The 22,676-nt window shown below is 46.1% G+C and overlaps 1 protein-coding gene across 1 annotated transcript in view; it reads left to right on the forward strand.

The window, feature by feature from the left end:
• Positions 1-22,241, forward strand: part of LOC109869774 (probable G-protein coupled receptor 156) — a 36,836-nt gene extending 14,595 nt beyond the window's left edge. Inside the window, exons 2-9 of the mRNA XM_020460030.2 lie at positions 4,083-4,235; positions 14,142-14,269; positions 14,396-14,531; positions 14,762-14,872; positions 16,418-16,639; positions 16,774-17,010; positions 19,503-19,661; positions 19,996-22,241. Coding sequence (XP_020315619.1) covers positions 4,119-4,235; positions 14,142-14,269; positions 14,396-14,531; positions 14,762-14,872; positions 16,418-16,639; positions 16,774-17,010; positions 19,503-19,661; positions 19,996-21,474 — 2,589 coding nt within the window. The 5' untranslated portion in view covers positions 4,083-4,118 and the 3' untranslated portion in view covers positions 21,475-22,241. The remainder of the gene's footprint in view (positions 1-4,082; positions 4,236-14,141; positions 14,270-14,395; positions 14,532-14,761; positions 14,873-16,417; positions 16,640-16,773; positions 17,011-19,502; positions 19,662-19,995) is intronic.
• Positions 22,242-22,676: the final 435 nt, after the last annotated feature.

The following is a 22,676-nucleotide window of genomic DNA, read 5'->3' on the forward strand; positions in this document are numbered from 1 at the left end:
AGGTGTTTGGCTTGCTTGTATGAGATCAAAGCAGTATTTATTATAATCCTCAATGGCTTGTCTTTCAAAATACATACAGTGCTCGTAATTTACAGCATTTCCCTCACTCAGACAACAAACATTTAGTAAAAGTTGCCCAATTAGCAGGAGTGATGGGAACAACTTCTTGTCACACGCAATGCTCAAGTTCAGAACGGCTGTCAGTCAAAACCCATACAGAGCTGTGAAGCGCAAACTCCATCACACCTAGACAGGCAGAAATGTCATGCATCTTTTCAAACAGCTTTAAACTTAAAGGACATTATCATAATTTTCACAATTTCACAGTATTATTGCAACCTCATAATGTGGAAATGTACACTCAGTTTATTAGTTACACCATCCCGTTCACGAAAATGGTTTGCTCCTACAGACAGTGCGTCACGTGGCCGTGACACGTAACTCACTGTCTGCTCAGTGCTCACTGTCTGCTCAGCTGGCTCGTCGGGCTCCTACGCCTCAGCTGGCTCATCGGGCTCCCACCCCACGTCATGCTTCAGCCGGCCCATCAGGCTCCCACGCCTCAGCCTGTTCGTCAGGCTCCCACGCCTCAGCCGGTTCGTCAGGCTCCCACGCCTCAGCTGGTTCGTCAGGCTCCCACGCCTTAGCGGGATCGTCAGGCTTTCATGCCTCACCCGGTTCGTCAGGCTCCCATGCCTCACCAGGATCGTCAGGCTCCCATGACTCAGCTGGTTAACCAGGCTCCCATGCCTCAGCTGGTTAGCCAGTCTCCCATGCCTCAGCTGGTTAGCCAGGCTCCCATGCCTCAGCTGGTTAGCCAGGCTCCCATGCCTCAGCTGGTTAGCCAGGCTCCCATGCCTCAGCTGGTTAGCCAGGATCCCATGCCTCAGCTGGTTAGACAGGCTCCCATGCATCAGCTGGTTAGCCAGGCTCCCATGCCTCAGCTGGTTAGCCAGGCTCCCATGCCTCAGCTGGTTAGCCAGGCTCCCATGCCTCAGCTGGTTAGCCAGGCTCCCATGCCTCAGCTAGCTGGTCCTGCGCCCATGCCTCAGCTAGCTGGTCCTGCGCCCATGCCTCAGCTAGCTGGTCCTGCGCCCATGCCTCGGCCGGCACGTCAGGCTTGCCCAGGTGATATGCCAGGTGGCGCCCCTAGAGGGTGTGGTACTACCACGCCTGCTCCCGCTCCCCCTCCTCCTCTCTGGCACTCGAGGGTGCCAGGCTGCCCTTCATTACGCACACCTGTCACCGTCATTACGCACAGCTGCTTAATATTGGTCTCACCGGGACTCGATTACTTTGTTAATTGCCCTTCTTTATCTGTCTGTTCCTCAGTTGGTTCCCCCGTGTCAGAATTATTTTCGTATTGCCGTTATATTCCCCGTTCAGACGCTGTTCTTGTTTTGGTTTGATGTCCGTTTTCCCAGTAAATGTTCACTCCCTGTACTTAACTTCTTGTCTCCAGCGTCGATCCTTACAGCTTGCTGTATAAAAAGGCATTATTACTCTTCGACTGAACATTAGAATTAGGCAAAACGAGTGACCTACTCGGCTTTGCGCATGGTATGATCATCGGTGCCAGGCGCGCCGGTTCCATTATCTCAGAAACAGCCAGCCTCTTGGGCTTTTCACGCACAACAGTCTCTAGGATTGACCAAAATTGGTGCCAAAAACAAAAAACATCCAGTCAGCGGCAGTCCTGTGGGTGAAACAACTCGTTGATGAGAAGGGTCGAAGGAGAAGGGTAAGAATCGTACAAGCTAACAGGCGGCCACAAACAGGCATATAACAGCGCAGTACAACAGTGGTGTGCAGAAAGGCATCTCGGAAAGCACAATTCGTCAGTCCTTGTCACAAATGGGCTGTTGCAGCAGACGACCACACCGGGTTTCAGCTAAAAACAAGAAGAAACGGCTCCAGTGGGCACATGATCACCAACACTGAACAATTGAGGAGTGGAAAAACATTGCCTGGTCCGACAAATCACTTTTCCTGTTGCGTCATGCTGATAGCAGGCAGAATTTGGCATAAGCAGCATGAGTCAATGATCCCATCCTGCCTGATGTCAATGGTACAGGCTGGTGGCGTGGGGAATGGTGTGGGGAATGCTTTCCTGTCACACGTTAGGTCCCTTGATACCAATTGAGCAACATTTGAACGCTACAGCATCTCTAAACATTGTTGCTGACCAGGTGCATCCCTTCAAGTCTACAAGGGGATCTGACCCGGTACTAGATGGGTGTACCTAAAAAAACGGGCCACTGAGTGTATATAAAACACAGGAAAATCTAATTTTTTGACTGCACTAGACCTGTGAGTAAAACAAGTCACACAGTATAGTGAGAGTAGCCTACCCTGTCATCAGCCTGCGACTCTATCGATACTGAGAGACAGTCACAGCCCTGGGGATGTCTTAGTCAGCACACAGACAGTGACACATAAAGCACACACACACAATTGTCAGTTAGGACACACATAAACACATTCATCTAGACCCAGTTACAGACAGATACACACACACACACACACTCATGCATATATGCACATACACACAACTATAAACTATAAACATAAAGATAGATGTACACAAACGACATGTGGCCCATGAGTCAGTGTGGTTGTTAAAGGGGTACTGTAGAAGACAGATCGAAACATTGTATGATGTCATGTTCCATTGTACATAAATATATCAGCGACATGCCAGTGTAACCCAGGTGTAACCTCATAAAACACCTATGATAATCCTATGGTTCTTCTAGCTGCTGCTTGTTCTGGTTTATGGATGTATCTGTTGTTTATTTGTCATGGACCAGACCACTCACTTATATGCGGGACCACTGTCTTTGCATTGTAAGTTACCTGTCAAGCTCAATAACATCTGTGGTTTTTGGGTAAGTCACATAGAACAGTATGATATTCCAGTGAAACTAGTGCACAATAAATACACTCTCACATACATACATCTAACTGTGGTCATATATTATGTCATTCAGCTCTGTGTTGTTTTGTGGAGACTGAGGACAAGCAGAAGCATGCAATCTTCCTCTCCAATTGGCCAAATCCTGTGCTCTTAGTTGGGTTTGGTCAGACCTCGCTGTGGCCTTTTAAGCATTGCCTTTCCCAGTAGCTTTCCTGAAGTTTCTGTGGTAATTGTCTGTCCAATCTACCCTTATTCACAAAGCTGTGTAATTTTTACTGTCACATTAATTTAACATTTTCTTTTGAGTAATTTAGTAGACACTCTTATCCAGTGCGACTTACAGGTGCAATTAGGGTTAAGTGCCTTGCTCAAGGGGCAGATGCAGATCTTTAATCTAGTCGGTTCAGGGATTCAACCAGCGACCTTTCAGTTACTGGCCCAATGCCCTTAACCGCTAGGCTACCTTCCGCACACTCCATTCTGCCTACCTACCACACACTCCTATATGAATCTAGTGTTTCAAAGTTCACTGTCAGTGTGTTTCCCCTTAGACTACACTACACTTCCCATGAGCAGTGTGACTGGCTGCTGCTAACACCATTCCTGTCCTGTTAGATTGGGACTTTGTAATGGCTCCATTCCTGTCCTGTTAGATTGGGACCTTTGTAATGGCTCCATTCCTGTCCTGTTAGATTGGGACCTTTGTAATGGCTCCACCCTGTGGTGAGCATTGAGCAGTGTGCTGAGTTAATTTATTTATGTATTTATTGAACCTTTTTTTTAACTAGGCAAGTCAGTTAAGACAAATTCTTATTTACTATGACGGCCTACCAAAAGGCAAAAGGTCTCCTGCAGGGACGGGGGCTGGGATAAAAAATCTAAATAAACAAAATAAAATAAATCTTAATCAAAATAAATAGTAGTAGGAGACTTGGGTATAGTTTTTTTTATCTAGCATTACTTCTGCACTCTTGTGTTTTGTGAAACTCAATATTTCTACCCTGGTGGGAGACTGGGAAGAGAGAATAGGAGTTTGTGTGTTATTAAACACATGTAAGAATGGTATTAAATATGTGTTTGTGTCTCTCCTCTCAGTTTACCTGTGTCTGTATGTAGTATTGTAGTGTGTTGAAACAGTTAATGACAGCTGTGTTTTGTTCTTCAGGATGTGTGTGTGAGGGCTGACAGACTGGGTCCAGCCATGGAATCAGAGCAGAACTGCAGCTCTTACTGTGACTCCAGACTCTGCCTCATCCACCCTGGAGTCAATACACAAAAGGGCCTGGAGATACTGCAGAGACTATGTACCCTCAGCACGGTAAACACACGCACATGTACACACACAAACACTTGCTTTTGTATTGACTTCTGTGCCCATTGCCCAAAGTGTCCGCCCATTGGGCACACAGTGGTTGGATCAACGTTGTTTCCACGTTGTTTCAATAAAATTACATTGTGCCAACGTGGAATAGACGTTGAATTGACATCCGTGCCCAGTGGGAGGGTCAGGTGTAAGGTTGGTGTTACACCCTTCTAAATGATCTCTTTTCAATTTAATGAGCTAAACTAATAACATATCATGTGAACATTGTGATATTTTTCTGGAATAATTGTATTACAACAGTGAAAAAGTATGTATGTAGAGAGTTCACCCATATAAAAAGTGATCTGCTCCTTTAAGAGATGGAAAAGGAAGCTCAATGTATTTCAATGTGTCAGGAGTAGCCTGGTGCTGAAATGAAACTGAACAGCAGAGATGAATGTTGAGTACCCGAACACACTTTCTCCTTATACATTTCTTTGAGCACTTGCACTAAGTCTCCTGCACGTGGAGTCCTCAGGATTCAAGAGAAAAAAAAGATCCGCCAACAACACCCATCGTCTCAGGTAAGAACCCACTGGGCACTGACTTCAATTCAACGTCTCTTCCACGTTGGTTCAACCTAACCAGTGTGTGCCCATTGGGAAGAGAAAGAACAAATCTTCTCATTTTCTTATGTATCATAGCTTCTCTTGTTTGCTCTGTTTAAAATTCCAGCTTTATTGTTTATTTAATAAATTAAATAAGTGAGAAGGAAATACATACAGTAAGTGTACTTATTTTGTAAATGGCAAAATAACACAGATTGCTGACTCGTTCAGGAAAATTGATTTCACTTTCTGTTTATTCGCAGGCATGGCATCATTTAGCACTGTACTGTCTGAAGATCAGTTCCATTGCTCTGTCTGTCGGAATGTTTTCAAGAATCCAGTCACAACCCCATCCGATCACAACTTCTGCGTGGCTTGTATCAACGAATACTGGAGAACCAATGTCATGTGCCAGTGTCCACTGTGTAAGCAAACATTCCCCAAAAGACCTGAGCCAAAGGTCAATACTTTCATTTCTGAACTGGTTGATCGCTTCTGGGCACGAGGTCAAGGGAATGACACCAACCACTTGGAGCAAGCGGCAGCCAAACCTGGAGCTGGAGAACTGAACTGCGACTTCTGCATTGGAGGGAAGGTCAAGGCCATGAAGTCTTGTCTAAATTGTCAGGCTTCACACTGTGAGACTCACCTGGAGACTCATAAGAATGTCCCAGCTGTAAAGAAACACAAGCTGATCAACCCTGTGGGGAATCTTGAAGAATGATTGTGTAAGAGGCATGATAGACCTCTGGAGCAGTTTTGTAAGACTGACCAGACATATGTGTGTCAGTTCTGCACAGAGACTTGACCACAATGCCCACAACTTCGTCTCTCTAGTGGACAAAAGCAGGGACATGAAACCTCAGCTGGAAAAGATGGACGTTGATGTGAAGCAAATAATTCAGGGTCGACTGCAGAAAGTTAAGGAGATTAAAGGAACAACACAGTCCAACAAAATAAATGCAGAGAAAGAGAGAAAGGAAAGCTTGCAGATCTTTACAGAATGAATGCGCTCTATTGAGAGTAGCCAGGCTGAGCTTATTGGGGCGGTTGAGGAGAAGCAGAAAGCAGAGGAGAGGCAGGCTGAGCTTATTGGGGCGGTTGAGGAGAAGCAGAAAGCAGAGGAGAGGCAGGCTGAGCTTATTGGGGCGGTTGAGGAGAAGCAGAGGAGAGGCAGGCTGAGCTTATTGGGGCGGTTGAGGAGAAGCAGAAAGCAGAGGAGAGGCAGGCTGAGCTTATTGGGGCGGTTGAGGAGAAGCAGAGGAGAGGCAGGCTGAGCTTATTGGGGCAGTTGAGGAGAAGCAGAGGAGAGGCAGGCTGAGCTTATTGGGGCGGTTGAGGAGAAGCAGAGGAGAGGCAGGCTGAGCTTATTGGGGTTGTTGAGGAGAAGCAGAAAGCAGAGGAGAGGCAGGCTGAGCTTATTGGGGCGGTTGAGGAGAAGCAGAAAGCAAAGGAGAGGCAGGCTGAGCTTATTGGGGCGGTTGAGGAGAAGCAGAGGAGAGGCAGGCTGAGCTTATTGGGGCAGTTGAGGAGAAGCAGAGGAGAGCCAGGCTGAGCTTATTGGGGCAGTTGAGGAGAAGCAGAGGAGAGGCAGGCTGAGCTTATTGGGGCAGTTGAGGAGAAGCAGAGGAGAGGCAGGCTGAGCTTATTGGGGCGGTTGAGGAGAAGCAGAGGAGAGGCAGGCTGAGCTTATTGGGGTGGTTGAGGAGAAGCAGAATGCAGAGGAGAGGCAGGCTGAGCTTATTGGGGTGGTTGAGGAGAAGCAGAGGAGAGGCAGGCTGAGCTTATTGGGGCGGTTGAGGAGAAGCAGAAAGCAGAGTGATTGAATGATTAGAATATTCCGCCCTGAAACAAATAATTTTATGGAATTGATTAGAATGTATAAAAACATAATCAATTAATGTGTAGTCCTAGTCAGAATTAGGGTAAAACAATGTCTTTATGGTATTATAAACACAGACTGTCTGAGCTTGGTGCCGACCTGACTAGAGATTTGGGAGAGAACGGGGAGTACGTCTCAAGGACAAGGTCACTATCTCTGTCGGCTGGGTAGTGAGACAGACAGCGTGTGCGTATGTTTGTGTGTATATGTGTGCGTGTGTGTGTGTGTATGTGTGTGTGTGTGTGGGCGTGGGAAGTCAGTATAAAATTAATTGATTTGTATTCTTGACTTCAGAACGTTCCTGTGAATAAACATTTAACTGTTAACAAGCTGACTTTAACAAGCTGACTCTGGTCGCCAGCTGGACGTTGTTTCCTCTGACACATTGGCGTGGGAGGGGTCACAGTCCAAATGTGCATTTGGGCACTCTGATTAGTGGAAACCAGGAGGTTGTGATAGACAGCTGAGAAGGGGAGAAATCACCCTAATGAGTCTGTGGGGAAAGTCACTGTCATATGCATGGCCTTTCTTACAGGTTATTTCATTTGTGCTGCATTGCGTCTGTTGTACGTTATGTTTAGGGCCTTGTGTCTTGCACAATCATGTGACATGCCTGGATTTGAACCTATGTTCAAAGATTTTTCATCAAACTGCCCCTATTTCTTTTTATATCAGATGGTCAAGCACCATCCCCAGAGAATTGCTTAAATATTTGTTGTAATTCTCATTTATGGATAACGCTTTTAAATGCAGGATAAAATCTTGCTATGTCACGTGATTGCTCAGAACACAGGGCCTTAGTTATGTTGCGGTTTAATCAAGCTTCAACACCTGTCACAGCCCAGTTCTGTCACAGCCCAGTTCTAAATATTGTGAAGGGGATAAATACAGTTCAATTGAGTTTTTGTATTACATTACACTTCACTGTGTTATGCTGATTGACACATTGAACAAGTGGGAATGTCTTCACAGTGCCCTTTCTTGTTTTTATCTCTGAATAAATATTTGTTCCTAAACACCATATTTCTGAATAAAATCTAAAACCATAATGATACGTTAGTACCACTGTTTACATGTATTGCGAAAGCTAGTTGGGCAGAACTGCGTAGTGTGGTTGTCTACAACCGTACACCAGAGAAAAAATGACAGTAAAAAATCCTGGTGTCAAGAGCCAAGAGATTTCATAAAGTCCCATGTGGTTTTTTGTTGGATGTCTTCCCAGACCCAGACATGGCTTCCACCAGCAGCCTGCTGTCTCGAGAACAGTTCCTGTGCCCCATCTGTCTATACGTGTTCACTAGCCCAACCCCATGTGGACACAACAAGGACTGCATACATGGGTCCTGGCATACCACCAGCCCGTGTCAGTGTCCCATGTGTAAGCAGAAATTCAGCAGAACACCTGATCTCAAAGTCAATACTTTCATATCTGAGATGGCCAATCAGGTCAGGAGGTCAGTTGAAACGAGTGCGACTGCTACTTTTTACCCAGGACCAACCGCTGGACCAAGACCAACCCCAAGCTGCCCAATGTGGAGAAGTACCCTGTGACGTCTGCACTGGGAGGAAATGCAAGGCCTTGAAGTCCTGCCTGGAGTGTCAGGCCTCTTACTGTGAGATTCACTTCGTACTCACCACGTACTGACCACCTTCAAGAAACACAACCTGATCAAGCCTGTGATGAACATGGAGCACAGAGTGTGTAAGAGGTAGCAGCAGCTTCTTGAGCTGTTCTGTAGAAGTAACCAGGCATACATGTGTCAGGTATGCACTGAGAAAAGACACAAGAAACACAACACTGTCCCATTGGAGAAAAAAAGGAGGCTTCATCTAGCGAACATGGAAGATGTCATGCAGCAGATGATTCAAGGTCGACTGCAGAAAGTGAAGGACATCAAAGACACAGTACAATCAGGCAGAATAAATTCAGAGAGAGATATTAGGGAGAGCTTGGAGGTCTTTACTGCTCTGGTGCGCTCCATTCAGAGAAGCCAGGCTGAGCTCATTGAGGTGATTGGGGAGGAGCAGAGGCAGGCTGATGGAGAGACACTGAGCTGGAGCAGCTCTCACACACTGAGGACCACCTTCACCTCATCCATAGCTTCCCATCCCTGTGCACCCCTCCTCTCACCAAGAACTGGTCTGAGATCATTGGTCAAAGTGTTGTGTACGTAAGAACAGTAAGGAGAGCTGTGAGTAGAGCTCGGTCCCAGTTTGAGAAGTCACTGAAGATGAAGTGAAAAGATTGTGTGACACAGAACTTACAAGAATTAAGCAGTGTGCCGTGGATGTGACCCTTGACCCTGATACAGCTCACCCCAAAGTCATCCTCTCTGACAATGGTAAACAAGTGGCCCACGGCAAAACAGCGCTGAACCTCCCTGACAACCCTGAGAGGTATCAGTGTCCTGAGGAAGGAGGGCTTTTCCTCAGGGAGGTTCTACTGCGAGGTGCAGGTGAAGGGGAAGACAGAGTGGGACATAGGAGTAGGGAGAGAGTCTGTCAACAAGAAAGGAGGGAATAGCCTAAACCCTGTGCGTGGCTACTGGACAGTCGCCCTGAGGAACAGGACTAAGCACTGCGCTCTGCAGACCCCCCTGTCCCCCTGCCACTGGTCGAGAAGCACCAGAGGGTGGGCGTGTATGTAGACTGGGAAGGGGGGAATGATGTGGAGTCCAGGTCTCATATCTACTCATTCACAGTTACATCTTCGCAGAGAGACTCTGTCCATACTTCCACCCCTGAAAGAGTAACGGTGGGGCCATTGGTGATCTCTACCGTCAGTGACCTCATCTCCTCACCTTAAACTTCCACCTCTACTTAGAAGAGGACACTGAGGCCTTTTCTCATTTGCATTTAAGCAACTCCTGCATCCTCTGTACTCTCTCTCCTCTGTCCTCTCTCTCCTCTGTACTCTCTCTCCTCTGTCCTCTCTCTCCTCTGTACTCTCTCCTCTGTCCTCTCTCCTCTGTATTCTCTCTCCTCTGTCCTCTCTCTCCTCTGTCCTCTCTCTCCTCTGTCCTCTCTCTCCTCTGTCCTCTCTCTCCTCTGTCCTCTCTCTCCTCTGTCCTCTCTCTCCTCTGTCCTCTCTCCTCTGTCCTCTCTCTCCTCTGTCCTCTCTCTCCTCTGTCCTCTCTCCTCTGTATTCTCTCTCCTCTGTCCTCTCTCTCCTCTGTCCTCTCTCTCCTCTGTCCTCTCTCCTCTGTACTCTCTCTCCTCTGTACTCTCTCTCCTCTTCACTCTCTCCTCTGTCCCCTCTCTCCTCTGTCCTCTCTCTCCTCTGTCCTGTCCTCTCTCTCCTCTGTACTCTCTCTCCTCTGTACTCTCTCTCCTCTGTCCTCTCTCTCCTCTGTCCTCTCTCTCCTCTGTCCTCTCTCTCCTCTGTCCTCTCTCTCTCCTCTGTCCTCTCTCTCCTCTGTCCTCTCTCTCTCCTCTGTCCTCTCTCTCCTCTGTCCTCTCTCTCCTCTGTCCTCTCTCTCCTCTGTACTCTCTCCTCTGTACTCTCTCCTCTGTCCTCTCTCTCCTCTGTACTCTCTCCTCTGTCCTCTCCCTCCTCTGTACTCTCTCCTCTGTACTCTCTCTCCTCTGTACTCTCTCTCTCCTGTCCTCTCTCCTCTGTACTCTCTCTCCCCTGTCCTCTCTCTCCTCTGTCCTCTCTCTCCTCTGTCCTCTCTCTCCTCTGTCCTCTCTCCTCTGTACTCTCTCTCCTCTGTACTCTCTCTCCTCTGTCCTCTCTCTCCTCTGTCCTCTCTCTCCTCTGTACTCTCTCTCCTCTGTACTCTCTCTCCTCTGTACTCTCTCTCCTCTGTCCTCTCTGTCCTCTGTCCTCTCTCCTCTGTCCTCGCTCTCCTCTGTCCTCTCTCCTCTCTCTCCTCTGTCCTCTGTCCTCTCTCCTCTGTCCTCTCTCTCCTCTGTCCTCTCTCTCCTCTGTCCTCTCTCTCCTCTGTCCTCTCTCTCCTCTGTACTCTCTCTCTCCTCTGTACTCTCTCTCTCCTCTGTACTCTCTCTCCTCTGTACTCTCTCTCCTCTGTACTCTCTCTCCTCTGTACTCTCTCTCCTCTGTACTCTCTCTCCTCTGTACTCTCTCTCCTCTGTACTCTCTCTCCTCTGTACTCTCTCTCCTCTGTACTCTCTCCTCTGTCCTCTCTCCTCTGTACTCTCTCTCCTCTGTCCTCTCTCCTCTGTACTCTCTCTCCTCTGTCCTCTCTCTCCTCTGTACTCTCTCTCCTCTGTCCTCTCTCTCCTCTGTCCTCTCTGTCCTCTCTCTCCTCTGTCCTCTCTCTCCTCTGTCCTCTGTCCTCTCTCCTCTGTCCTCGCTCTCCTCTGTCCTCTCTCCTCTCTCTCCTCTGTCCTCTCTCTCCTCTGTCCTCTGTCCTCTCTCCTCTGTCCTCTCTCCTCTGTACTCTCTCTCCTCTGTCCTCTCTCTCCTCTGTCCTCTCTCTCCTCTGTCCTCTCTCTCCTCTGTACTCTCTCTCCTCTGTCCTCTCTCCTCTGTCCTCTCTCTCCTCTGTCCTCTCTCTCCTCTGTCCTCTCTCTCCTCTGTCCTCTCTCCTCTGTACTCTCTCTCCTCTGTACTCTCTCTCCTCTGTACTCTCTCTCCTCTGTCTCTCTCTCCTCTGTACTCTCTCTCCTCTGTACTCTCTCTCCTCTGTCCTCTCTCCCCTCTGTCCTCTCTCCTCTGTCCTCGCTCTCCTCTGTCCTCTCTCCTCTCTCTCCTCTGTCCTCTCTCTCCTCTGTCCTCTGTCCTCTCTCCTCTGTCCTCTCTCCTCTGTACTCTCTCTCCTCTGTCCTCTCTCTCCTCTGTCCTCTCTCTCCTCTGTCCTCTCTCTCCTCTGTACTCTCTCTCCTCTGTCCTCTCTCCTCTGTCCTCTCTCTCCTCTGTCCTCTCTCTCCTCTGTCCTCTCTCTCCTCTGTCCTCTCTCCTCTGTACTCTCTCTCCTCTGTACTCTCTCTCCTCTGTACTCTCTCTCCTCTGTCTCTCTCTCCTCTGTACTCTCTCTCCTCTGTACTCTCTCTCCTCTGTCCTCTCTCCCCTCTGTCCTCTTTCTCCTCTGTACTCTTTCTCCTCTGTACTCTCTCTCCTCTGTCCTCTCTCTCCTCTGTACTCTCTCTCCTCTGTACTCTCTCTCCTCTGTACTCTCTCTCCACTGTCCTCTCTCTCCTCTGTACTCTCTGTCCTCTGTCCTCTGTACTCTCTCTCCTCTGTCCTCTCTCCTCTGTATTCTCTCTCCTCTGTCCTCTCTCTCCTCTGTCCTCTCTCTCCTCTGTCCTCTCTCCTCTGTACTCTCTCTCCTCTGTACTCTCTCTCCTCTGTACTCTCTCTCCTCTGTACTCTCTCTCCTCTGTCCTCTCTCTCCTCTGTCCTGTCCTCTCTCTCCTCTGTACTGTCCTCTCTCTCCTCTGTACTCTCTCTCCTCTGTACTCTCACTCCTCTGTACTCTCTCTCCTCTGTCCTCTCACTCCTCTGTACTCTCTCTCCTCTGTCCTCTCTCTCCTCTGTCCTCTCTCTCCTCTGTCCTCTCTCTCCTCTGTCCTCTCTCTCCTCTGTCCTCTCTCTCCTCTGTCCTCTTTCTCCTCTGTACTCTCTCTCCTCTGTACTCTCTCTCCTCTGTACTCTCTCTCCTCTGTACTCTCTCTCCTCTGTACTCTCTCTCCTCTGTACTCTCTCTCCACTGTTCTCTCTCTCCTCTGTACTCTCTGTCCTCTCTCCTCTGTACTCTCTCCTCTGTCCTCTCTCCTCTGTCCTCTCTCTCCTCTGTCCTCTTTCTCCTCTGTACTCTCTCTCCTCTGTACTCTCTCTCCTCTGTCCTCTCTCTCCTCTGTCCTCTCTCTCCTCTGTACTCTCTGTCCTCTCTCCTCTGTCCTCTCTCCTCTGTCCTCTCTCTCCTCTGTACTCTCTCCTCTGTCCTCTCTCTCCTCTGTCCTCTCTCTCCTCTGTCCTCTCTCTCCTCTGTCCTCTCTCTCCTCTGTCCTCTCTCTCCTCTGTACTCTCTCTCCTCTGTCCTCTCTCTCCTCTGTCCTCTCTCTCCTCTGTCCTCTCTCTCCTCTGTACTCTCTCTCCTCTGTCCTCTCTCTCCTCTGTCCTCTCTCTCCTCTGTCCTCTCTCTCCTCTGTCCTCTCTCTCCTCTCTCCTCTTTCTCCTCTGTACTCTCTCTCCTCTGTACTCTCTCTCCTCTGTCCTCTTTCTCCTCTGTACTCTCTCTCCTCTGTACTCTCTCTCCTCTGTACTCTCTCTCCTCTGTACTCTCTCTCCTCTGTACTCTCTCTCCTCTGTACTCTCTGTCCTCTGTACTCTCTGTCCTCTCTCCACTGTCCTCTCTCCTCTGTACTCTCTCTCCTCTGTACTCTCTCTCCTCTGTCCTCTGTCCTCTCTCCTCTGTCTCTTTTTGAAAAATGTCAAAGGTAATGAAGGAGAGGCGGCGAGGAGAGGGAAAGTGGACAAAAATTAGCTTGCATGAAATCACTCATCATCAGGCAAATTATTTTATTCCAAGCCTATGGAATAAAAGTGGCTCATCTAATTTATGCTGATACATTTTTTTAAATAAATCCATAGGCCTAGTGGACACAAGCTCAAACTCGCACACTTTTGATAGACTTAAAGAGGCAATCTGTAGTTGATACATCCATTTTTGGACATTAATAAATATTATTTAAAGATAACATTTAATCGTAGTATTATATGTAGTAAAAAGCGATGGGTTAGAAGAAGCCAACATACCCAACCCATAAAGTAAAATGTAATATCCATATATGGTCAGCTATATGAAGTTTAACATTGATTTATCCTGCAATAATGTCGTTCAATTGGTAACATACATTTTATTCTTCTTCTAATGCCTCTTAAGGGGAAAGTCATCTAAAAGTAACTGAATGTTATCAGATTACATTACTAAATTTGGGTAATCCAAAAGTTATGTTACTGATTACAATTTTGGACCGGTAACTGTAACGGATTACATTTAGAAAGTAACCTACCCAACCTTGCCAACCACTTGGTTTCCAGGTCACGGAGGAGAGAGGAGGGTGGCTGGAGGAGGGACTTTTGTCCAAATGAGAAAAGGCCTGAGTGTTGTGTCAGTTTTATTTGTTATAGAAACTTTTGCAGTATGATATATTTTCTCGACCTTATGTAATGTGTAGTTGATTTAAAAAATATATATTGAAAGTAATCTGTTTTCTGTGCATTCGGCTTGCAAAGTTCAATGCAATAAATGTTTTAGGTGATGAAAATAAACACTATACAGGTTGAAGGTTTTGGGAAACTCCAATCATTCCAGAAAGAAAATAATAGCATCCAAAACACATATAATACTTTTAACACATTAAAAACATACACAAACACACACACATACCAAACGTTTTGGTAATTACTCATGTTTCTTATTTGCAACGAACTCCTGATTGAAATGTGATTGATATCTACTGTAGATGGAAGGGGAGCTGCAGAGGCGGTCTCTCTCCCCAGTGCTCTGTGCAGTTGTCTGGACCATGCTCTCCTGTGGCATTTTGCTGGCTTTCTGCTTCCTGCTCTTCACCCTGCGCTTCAAGAACAACAGGTACATGCACACACACATACACAAACCCACGTTTAAAAGCATATGCACTTGCTCAAATCGATAGACAGGCGTGAACAGTTGTACCTTTATTTTGTTGATATGTGTGTGTATTTCTCTCTGTCTCAGGATAGTGAAGATGTCCAGTCCTAACCTTAATGTGCTGACTCTGTGTGGAAGTATCCTCACCTACAGCAGTGGCTTCCTATTTGCTTTTGAGGAACGCACCCACCTACAAGGGGGAGGAGCCAGAGCAATACTCCAGGTAAGACACACCCACTACCCTGCTACACTCTTCCCCTCCGCCCCTCTCCATTCTCAAAACGACACATTCTGTGTAGCGGGTAGAACGTCACATTGACGCAACGCTGATGGCAAAGCAACACAACGCTTGTAGTGGAGCTGAAGTATCACACAGACACACACAGACTTACACGTTGTTCTGATGATGCCATATTGGGTGATATTATGGGGTGTACCTGTGTTGTATCCTAGGCCAGGATCTGGACATTGTGTATTGGCAGCACTCTGGTATTTGTGCCCATCCTGGGGAAAACATGGCGGCTCTACAGAGTATTCACCCAACGTGTTCCTGACAAGAGAGTGGTAAGCCGTCTGCTCCTCTCACTCTGTCTCTCTGGTCGAGGTGTGTGTTGTGGTATTGTAACTCGTCACTCCTCCTTTGTTTGCGTGTGTTTAGAGGGGGAGGGTGGAGGGTAAATGCTTGTACTTCTTAGGGCTGCAATCCCGTTAACGGGATCGATAGGACAACAGCCAGTGAAAGTGCAGGGCGCCAAATTCAAAACAACAGAAATCTCATAATTAAAATTCCTCAAACATACATGTTTCTTATACCGTTTTAAAGGTAATCTTGTTGTTAATCCCACCACAGTGTCCGATTTCAAATAAGCTTTACAGTGAAAGCACCACAAACGATTATGTTAGGTCACCACCAATTCACAGAAAAACAGCAATTTTTCCAGCCAAAGAGAGTCACAAAAAGCACAAATAGAGATAAAATGAATCATTAACCTTTGATGATCTTCATCAGATGACACTCATAGGACTTCATGTTACACAATACATGTATGTTTTGTTTGATAAAGTTCATATATAAAAAATCTCAGTATAGATTGGTGCGTTACGTTCACTAGTTCCAAAAACATCCAGTGATATTGCAAAGAGCCACATCATTTTACAGAAATACTCATTATAAATGTAGATAAATACAATTCTTAGACATGGAAATATAGACATACCTCTCCTTAATGCAACCGCTGTGTCAGATATTTTTTTTTTTTTACTTGACGGAAAAAGCAAACCATGCAATAATCTGAGACGGCACTCAGAAAATAAATAAAATTATCCGCCATGTTGGAGTCAACAGAAATCAGAAATCACATTATAAATTTACCCTTACCTTTGACGATCTTCATCAAAATGCACTCCCAGTTCCTAGTTCTACAATAAATGCTTGATTTGTCCATTATTTATGTCCAAGTAGCTACTTTTGTTAGCACGTTTAGTACACAAATCCAAACGCTCGTGCAGGTCCATCCGAATGTCGGACGAAAACTTCAAAAAGTTATATTACAGGTCGAAGAAACTTGTCAAACTAAGTATAGTATCAATCTTTAGGATGTTATCATAAATCTTCAATAAAGTTCCAACCGGAGAATTCCTATGTCTATAGAGAAGCCATGGAACGCAGGTTGCTATTATGTGAAATGCATGTGACCAGGACCTGGCTCTCTGCCAGACCACTGACTCAAAGAGCTCCCATCTGGCTCCACAACACAGCAACTTCATCCATATCCCACTGTGTATTCAATAGGGACTGGGTTGAAAATCGACCAACCTCAGATATCCCACTTCCTGTTTGGATTTCTTCTCAGGTTTCTACCTGCCATATGAGTTCTGTTATACTCACAGACATCACTCAAACAGTTTTAGAAACTTCAGAATGTTTTCTATCCAATACTAATAATGTATGCATATATTAGCAACCGGGACTGAGGAGCAGGCCTGTTGACTCTGGGCACCTTTCATCCAAGCTACTCAATACTGCCCCTGCAGCCATAAGAAGTTAAATGATCTGTGTGTCACAGAGTGTATGTGTTGCATGGTGTATTACTGAACTCTGTGTTTCAGATCATCAGAGACATCCAGTTGATGGGCTTGGTATCTCTGTTGATTCTGCTGGACCTGCTGGTTCTGACCGCCTGGAGTCTAACCGACCCGGTCAAATGTGCTCGGTCCATTGGGGCTGTGGTCAAGGTGGTGGAGAGGGACATGTCCTACTCTCTGTCTCAGCTGGACTCCTGCTCCTCTCTCTACTCAGACCTGTGGCATATCCTCCTCGCCGTGATGAAGGTAAAGCATATAACTGGGAGAAATACTCAGATACACATAAGAGAGCAAATAGTTGCTGTTTCCCCTGAGTTTGTGTTGGTTTGTCATGGTAAACATGTCATGAACGTTATGTGGTTGTGTTGCGCTCTCTCCAGGGTGGCCTGCTCCTGTATGGGACCTACCTGGCTGGTCTCACCAGCAACGTCAGCCTCCCTCCGGTCAACCAGTCCCCCACCATCATGACCGCGGTCAGCCTGGTCACCCTGTCCACGGCAGTAGGGGTCCCGGTGTCACGGTTCCTGCAGGCCTGGCCCAACGTGGTCTATAGTATGGTGGCTGGGGCCATCTTCATCTGTACCCTCGCCACCAACTGTATGCTGTTTGTACCTCAGGTGAGAGAGACAGTTAGCGCACATCACTAGGGGTATGCCGAGTACTCTGACAAAACTAGTATTATAACGGATATGGAGAATATTCCGAACATCTAATGATCCGTGATCGTAAAAAAGTTATTTTCAGCTGCCAGCATGCATTTCTCTTTCACTAAAATAGTGTGAAGCGCTGTGTGCTCTAAACAACTATTGTCTGTTTTTTCTGTCTGTAAAGTACCGGTTGAGCCTGCGACACCGAACAAGCCGTATAACAAGCCCATGCTTTCTTGCTATTATTATGTATTCTGGACCAGACATGTTTACAGAGTGACGGATTATTAGAAGATAAAATGACAAGTGTAGATTGTTTATTTTGATTGTACAAATGTTGTGGCATAAGTGTCAGGGGAGAAGTTTTGCTCCTCTGTAAAGTTAAACAGTACATGGGGCAAGTGAATTAGCCTATCTTAGAATAAATGCAGGCAGTAGTAGCCAGCCATGTATTAGGCATGTTTTTTTTGGCCTATTTTGTTGTTAATTCAAAAGGACTAAGTAAGAAAATCGTGCATGTTCATCTATCGGGGTCGTATAACAATGTGTGTCAATGAGTGAAGGAACATAACAAAGCACTCTGAGTGATAGGACAGTAATGAAGGAACATAACAATGTACTCTGAGTGATAGGACAGTAATGAAGGAACATAACAATGTACTCTGAGTGATAGCACAGAAATGAAGGAACATAACAATGTACTCTGAGTGATAGCACAGTAATGAAGGAACATAACAATGCACTCTGAGTGATAGCACAGTAATGAAGGAACATAACAATGCACTCTGAGTGATAGGACAGTAATGAAGGAACATAACAATGTACTCTGAGTGATAGCACAGTAATGAAGGAACATAACAATGTACTCTGAGTGATAGCACAGTAATGAAGGAACATAACAATGCACTCTGAGTGATAGGACAGTAATGAAGGAACATAACAATGTACTCTGAGTGATAGCACAGTAATGAAGGAACATAACAATGTACTCTGAGTGATAGCACAGTAATGAAGGAACATAACAAAGCACTCTGAGTGATAGCACAGTAATGAAGGAACATAACAATGTACTCTGAGTGATAGCACAGTAATGAAGGAACATAACAAAGCACTCTGAGTGATAGCACAGTAATGAAGGAACATAACAATGTACTCTGAGTGATAGCACAGTAATGAAGGAACATAACAAAGCACTCTGAGTGATAGCACAGTAATGAAGGAACATAACAATGTACTCTGAGTGATAGCACAGTAATGAAGGAACATAACAAAGCACTCTGAGTGATAGCACAGTAATGAAGGAACATAACAATGCACTCTGAGTGATAGCAGAGTAATGAAGGAACATAACAATGCACTCTGAGTGATAGCACAGTAATGAAGGAACATAACAATGCACTCTGAGTGATAGCAGAGTAATGAAGGAACATAACAATGCACTCTGAGTGATAGCACAGTAATGAAGGAACATAACAATGCACTCTGAGTGATAGCACAGTAATGAAGGAACATAACAATGCACTCTGAGTGATAGCACAGTAATGAAGGAACATAACAATGCACTCTGAGTGATAGCACAGTAATGTGCACTTGATGTATAGGCTTTACCGGCATTTAAACAACTCGCTCTCAGACTCACTAAAGAATTAGACATCCATGTTTCTCAAATGTCACATTTTGAAATGTTCAAGGTTAAGTTTAGGCATTAACTCTGAATGGTTAAGGGTTAAGGTTCTGGATAGTCTTAAAACAAACATTTTAAAAACACAACTTTCTATCACTGGATTTGAACTTGCAACCTTTGGCATCAGAGGCAGATGCTTATGCCCATCCTCCATCCCTGTCCACAATACCCTGAAACCTACTTGAAGGTTGCCCCTAGTGGTCAGTTTCCACGTCATCTCCCAACGTCCTCAGACATGGATGGACGTTGAATTCTGACTTGTATCACAGGTGACCTGGGTGCATTTGAAGTGTACTTCCGGGTTTTCCAATCATGAGTAAATCAAATTACGAGTATCAAGTGTGATAAAAACAGTTAATATTACAAATACGAGTATGACGAGATCGACGTGCCCCTACACATCACAGATAGACAGACAGAAACCCCCAGGCCCAATTTGAGTGGCTACGTGAGTGTTTCCCATACCTTGCCATAGTGTGTGTGTCCCTCTGTGCGTGTGTGTGTGTGTGTGTGTTAACACTGGAGTGTGACTCATACAAACACATATTGGATCTCTATGAGTCAACATGGTGCAGCCTGCCCCAACACATAAGTAGCTGGTGGTCAGCTGATGCAATGATACAGGAATGCATCCTGGACGGAAAGGAAGTGCCCCACCCCTGGAGATTCCAAGGGTGTGGCACACTTGTCTGACAGTTATCTGACTATCCATCATAATCCCCCTCTTTCTCTACCTTGGCCTCCCTTTCTTCCCTCCCTAATTCTCCCCTCTTTCCAGTTGACCCAGTGGCGTCGGTTTGAGGAGGAGCACAACAACCCTAGTCAAATGGCGAAGTACTTCAGCAGCCCCAGTAAGAGTGTCCAGTCTGTCTACAGCCAGGATGAGATCTACTACCTCCTGGGGGAGAACAACTCCATGAAGAGGCTCCTCAATGAGGTAGTCAGTGTGTAGGCGATGTAGTATTTTATCCCTCACTTGCCCTCTAATGGTTATAGAAGGTGGTGAATCTCCCCCTTACTGAATAAAATGGTCCCTACATGGTCCTGTATTCAACATAATCTCTGTGACTCCTCAACACTAGAATACATACCTACCTAAACTCATTTGCTTTGTATTCTGAGTACTCTTCTATTCATCACTAACTTCCCATATAACCTTTAACCCTACACACATCTTTAACCTTTCACCCAACTCTTTAGGTCCCAGATTGTTGTTGATAATGTTTTTTGTATTGAAGGGGATTTTAAAGCTTGTTGTTGTCATTTTGCAGAGGAATGCTGTGATTGACAGTCTGCAGGAGCAGGTGAACAATGCCAAAGACAAGCTACTGTGCCTCATGTCCAGTAGCCACCCCCACGAGGACCAGGAAATTGACTCTTCCACCACCAACCTCCACTCCTCATTCACCCAGACCATAGTTGTGCAGTCTGACTGCCTTCCAACTCCCCTGCCACACAGGGACATAGCAGAACCTCCCCTCTCTTCTCCTACCTTTTCTGCACCTCCTATGTCTGCTCCTCCCACTACTTCTGCTGTCTATACACCTTCTTCTGATTCTCCCTCTACTCCTCCACCTGCCCACTATCCTCCCCCAGGGGATGGTGTGAATGTTAAACAGTGGAGTGTAGAATTTGGTCAAGACATCCAGGGTGCAGGGATGGAGACTGAGACAGGGTGGTGTAAGGTTGAGGGGACTTGGTCCCAGCAGCAGTGTGGAGGGGTGAGGTCTAACCTCCCAGTCTCCCCTAAGCCCTCTGTCTTCTCCAGGACAGGAGTTAGGACACCAGGGAAGAGGGCAGGGACAAAAACCACACCCTCCTGTCAGTCAAACTATGTCACTACTTCTTCCCATCTCTTTCCGGTGGGAAAGTCAGAACCCTCAGGTTGCCATGGCCATCCCGTGTTGCCAAGGGTTACAAGCGTCAGGCCGGCAGGGTTTGTGAGCAGTGAGCATCTGCAGGAGATCTTCCAGGAACTGAGTGTGGTCCCTGTCATGGAAACGGCCCTCCGCTCACCCAATCACAGCAAGGGGATCAGGAGACCCACTCTGCCCTCTTCGACCGACCCCTCAGTCCGCTCTCCTCTCTCCCTCCATGCCCCTCGCACCCATCATCCCCCTCTCTTCTTCCGCTACCCCAGTATATCCCCCTACGTGATGAGGAAGCGCAGACCTCCATTCCATCAACCCAGAGGGGGGCCTCTACCCTGTTACTACCCAGGGTCAGAGACTCCTCGCTGGGGAAGGAGGAGGGATGCTGGATCCTTACAACTAGATAAGCACCCCTCAAAAACACAACCCCAGCTCGAGCCTGTTGGCACAGAGACCAGTCCCCTCCGCCCTGAAGACAGTGATTCAGAAGAATGGGAAGAGGCAGGGCATAGAGCAACAAATAGGTGTGGGAGGCATGGCTCGAGGTGGGAGCACCGGCTACCACCCCCTCGAAAATGCTCCATCACCCCCTTCTCAGGACACACCCATCCAGGTCCTTCAAACGGTGAGGGAGGGCTAGACCGAGACCGTGGCAGGGACTCTTATGGTTACTGGGACTCAGACTCCAGCAGCTCGGCTGACTACTGCTACTACCACCGACCCTACTGCGATGCCTGCCTGCCACACGGCTACCACCCCTCCAGCGACAGCTCCTCCTCATACTCCTCGGACAGTGAGTACAGCGGCGTCGCCGGCCTCTGCCGCTCCACACACCCTGTGGTCAACTTCAAGGAAGAACTCAATCCCACCTTCGTATGAGCCTGTCTGGAGCCTCATTTGAATGGGTGCTGCGGAAGAATCATTCAATCAAATTGTGTTGTAATTTACTTTCAATGGCCAGTTCATGGCAGAACAATTGAGTTTACGCACTGTTGTAACGCTATTGAGAAGTAGTAAATTGAGTGTGAACTGATGTAAATGCTTTCCTTGTAGGCCTACCCATCCAACATGGCTATTTAGAAGGCAAAACATCTGACTTTGCATTCATGGTAATGTTCTTCCTTATCTACATGAGGAGTATCCTTGCAACACATTACCTCACAACAATCACCTTAGAAACTCTTTCATTGTGTTTTAGAAATGGGACCAAGTTGGGGTGTGTTGTTCAATGGATTGGGATTGCTGTATGATGTCTGGGATCTGCTTTTAATTGATTGACTTTGTCTTTCATTTATTGCTCTTAACTGCCAATGTCTCTAGGTTATCTTATAGAAAATGTATATTTGTAGCTAAATATGATACAGTATTTACAGTAGATAATATAGATTGTTACATGTTACAAAAAATGACTTTTATTTATCTGTTACCACATACAGTGAACTCCAAAAGTATTGGGACAGAGACACATGTTTAGTTCTTTTGGATATGTACTCCAGCACTTTTAAATTGAAATGATATAATGACTAGGATGTTAAAGTGCAGAATGTCAGTTTTAATTTCAGGGGATTTTCATCCATATCGAGGCAAAGGGTGGCTCCTTTGAAGAATCTCAAATATAACATATTTTGATTTGTTAAGTACTTTTTTGGTTACTACATAATTCCATACGTGTTATTTCATAGTGTTGATATCTTCACTATTATTCTACAATGTAGAAAATAGTAAAAATAAAGAAAAACCCTTGAATTAGTAGGTGTGTCCAAACTTTTGACTGGTACTGTATGTATTAAAGTAGTCCAATGACTACAGCTTGTGACTCTACAAACTTTAGCTTTTTGTTTTTCTTGTGTTTCAGATTATTTTGTGCCCAATAGAAATGAATGGTAAAATAATGTATTGTGTCATTTTGGAGTCACTTGTAAATATGAGTAGAATGCTTCTAAACACTTCTCCATTAATGTGGATGCTACCATGATTGTGGATAGTCCTGAATAAATCATGAATAATGATGAGTGAGAAAGTTATAGACACACACATATCATACCCCCAAGACATTCTAACCTCTCACCATTACAATGACA

This window comes from Oncorhynchus kisutch, linkage group LG2 (genome assembly GCF_002021735.2).
Source record: "Oncorhynchus kisutch isolate 150728-3 linkage group LG2, Okis_V2, whole genome shotgun sequence".
Taxonomy (NCBI): domain Eukaryota; kingdom Metazoa; phylum Chordata; class Actinopteri; order Salmoniformes; family Salmonidae; genus Oncorhynchus; species Oncorhynchus kisutch.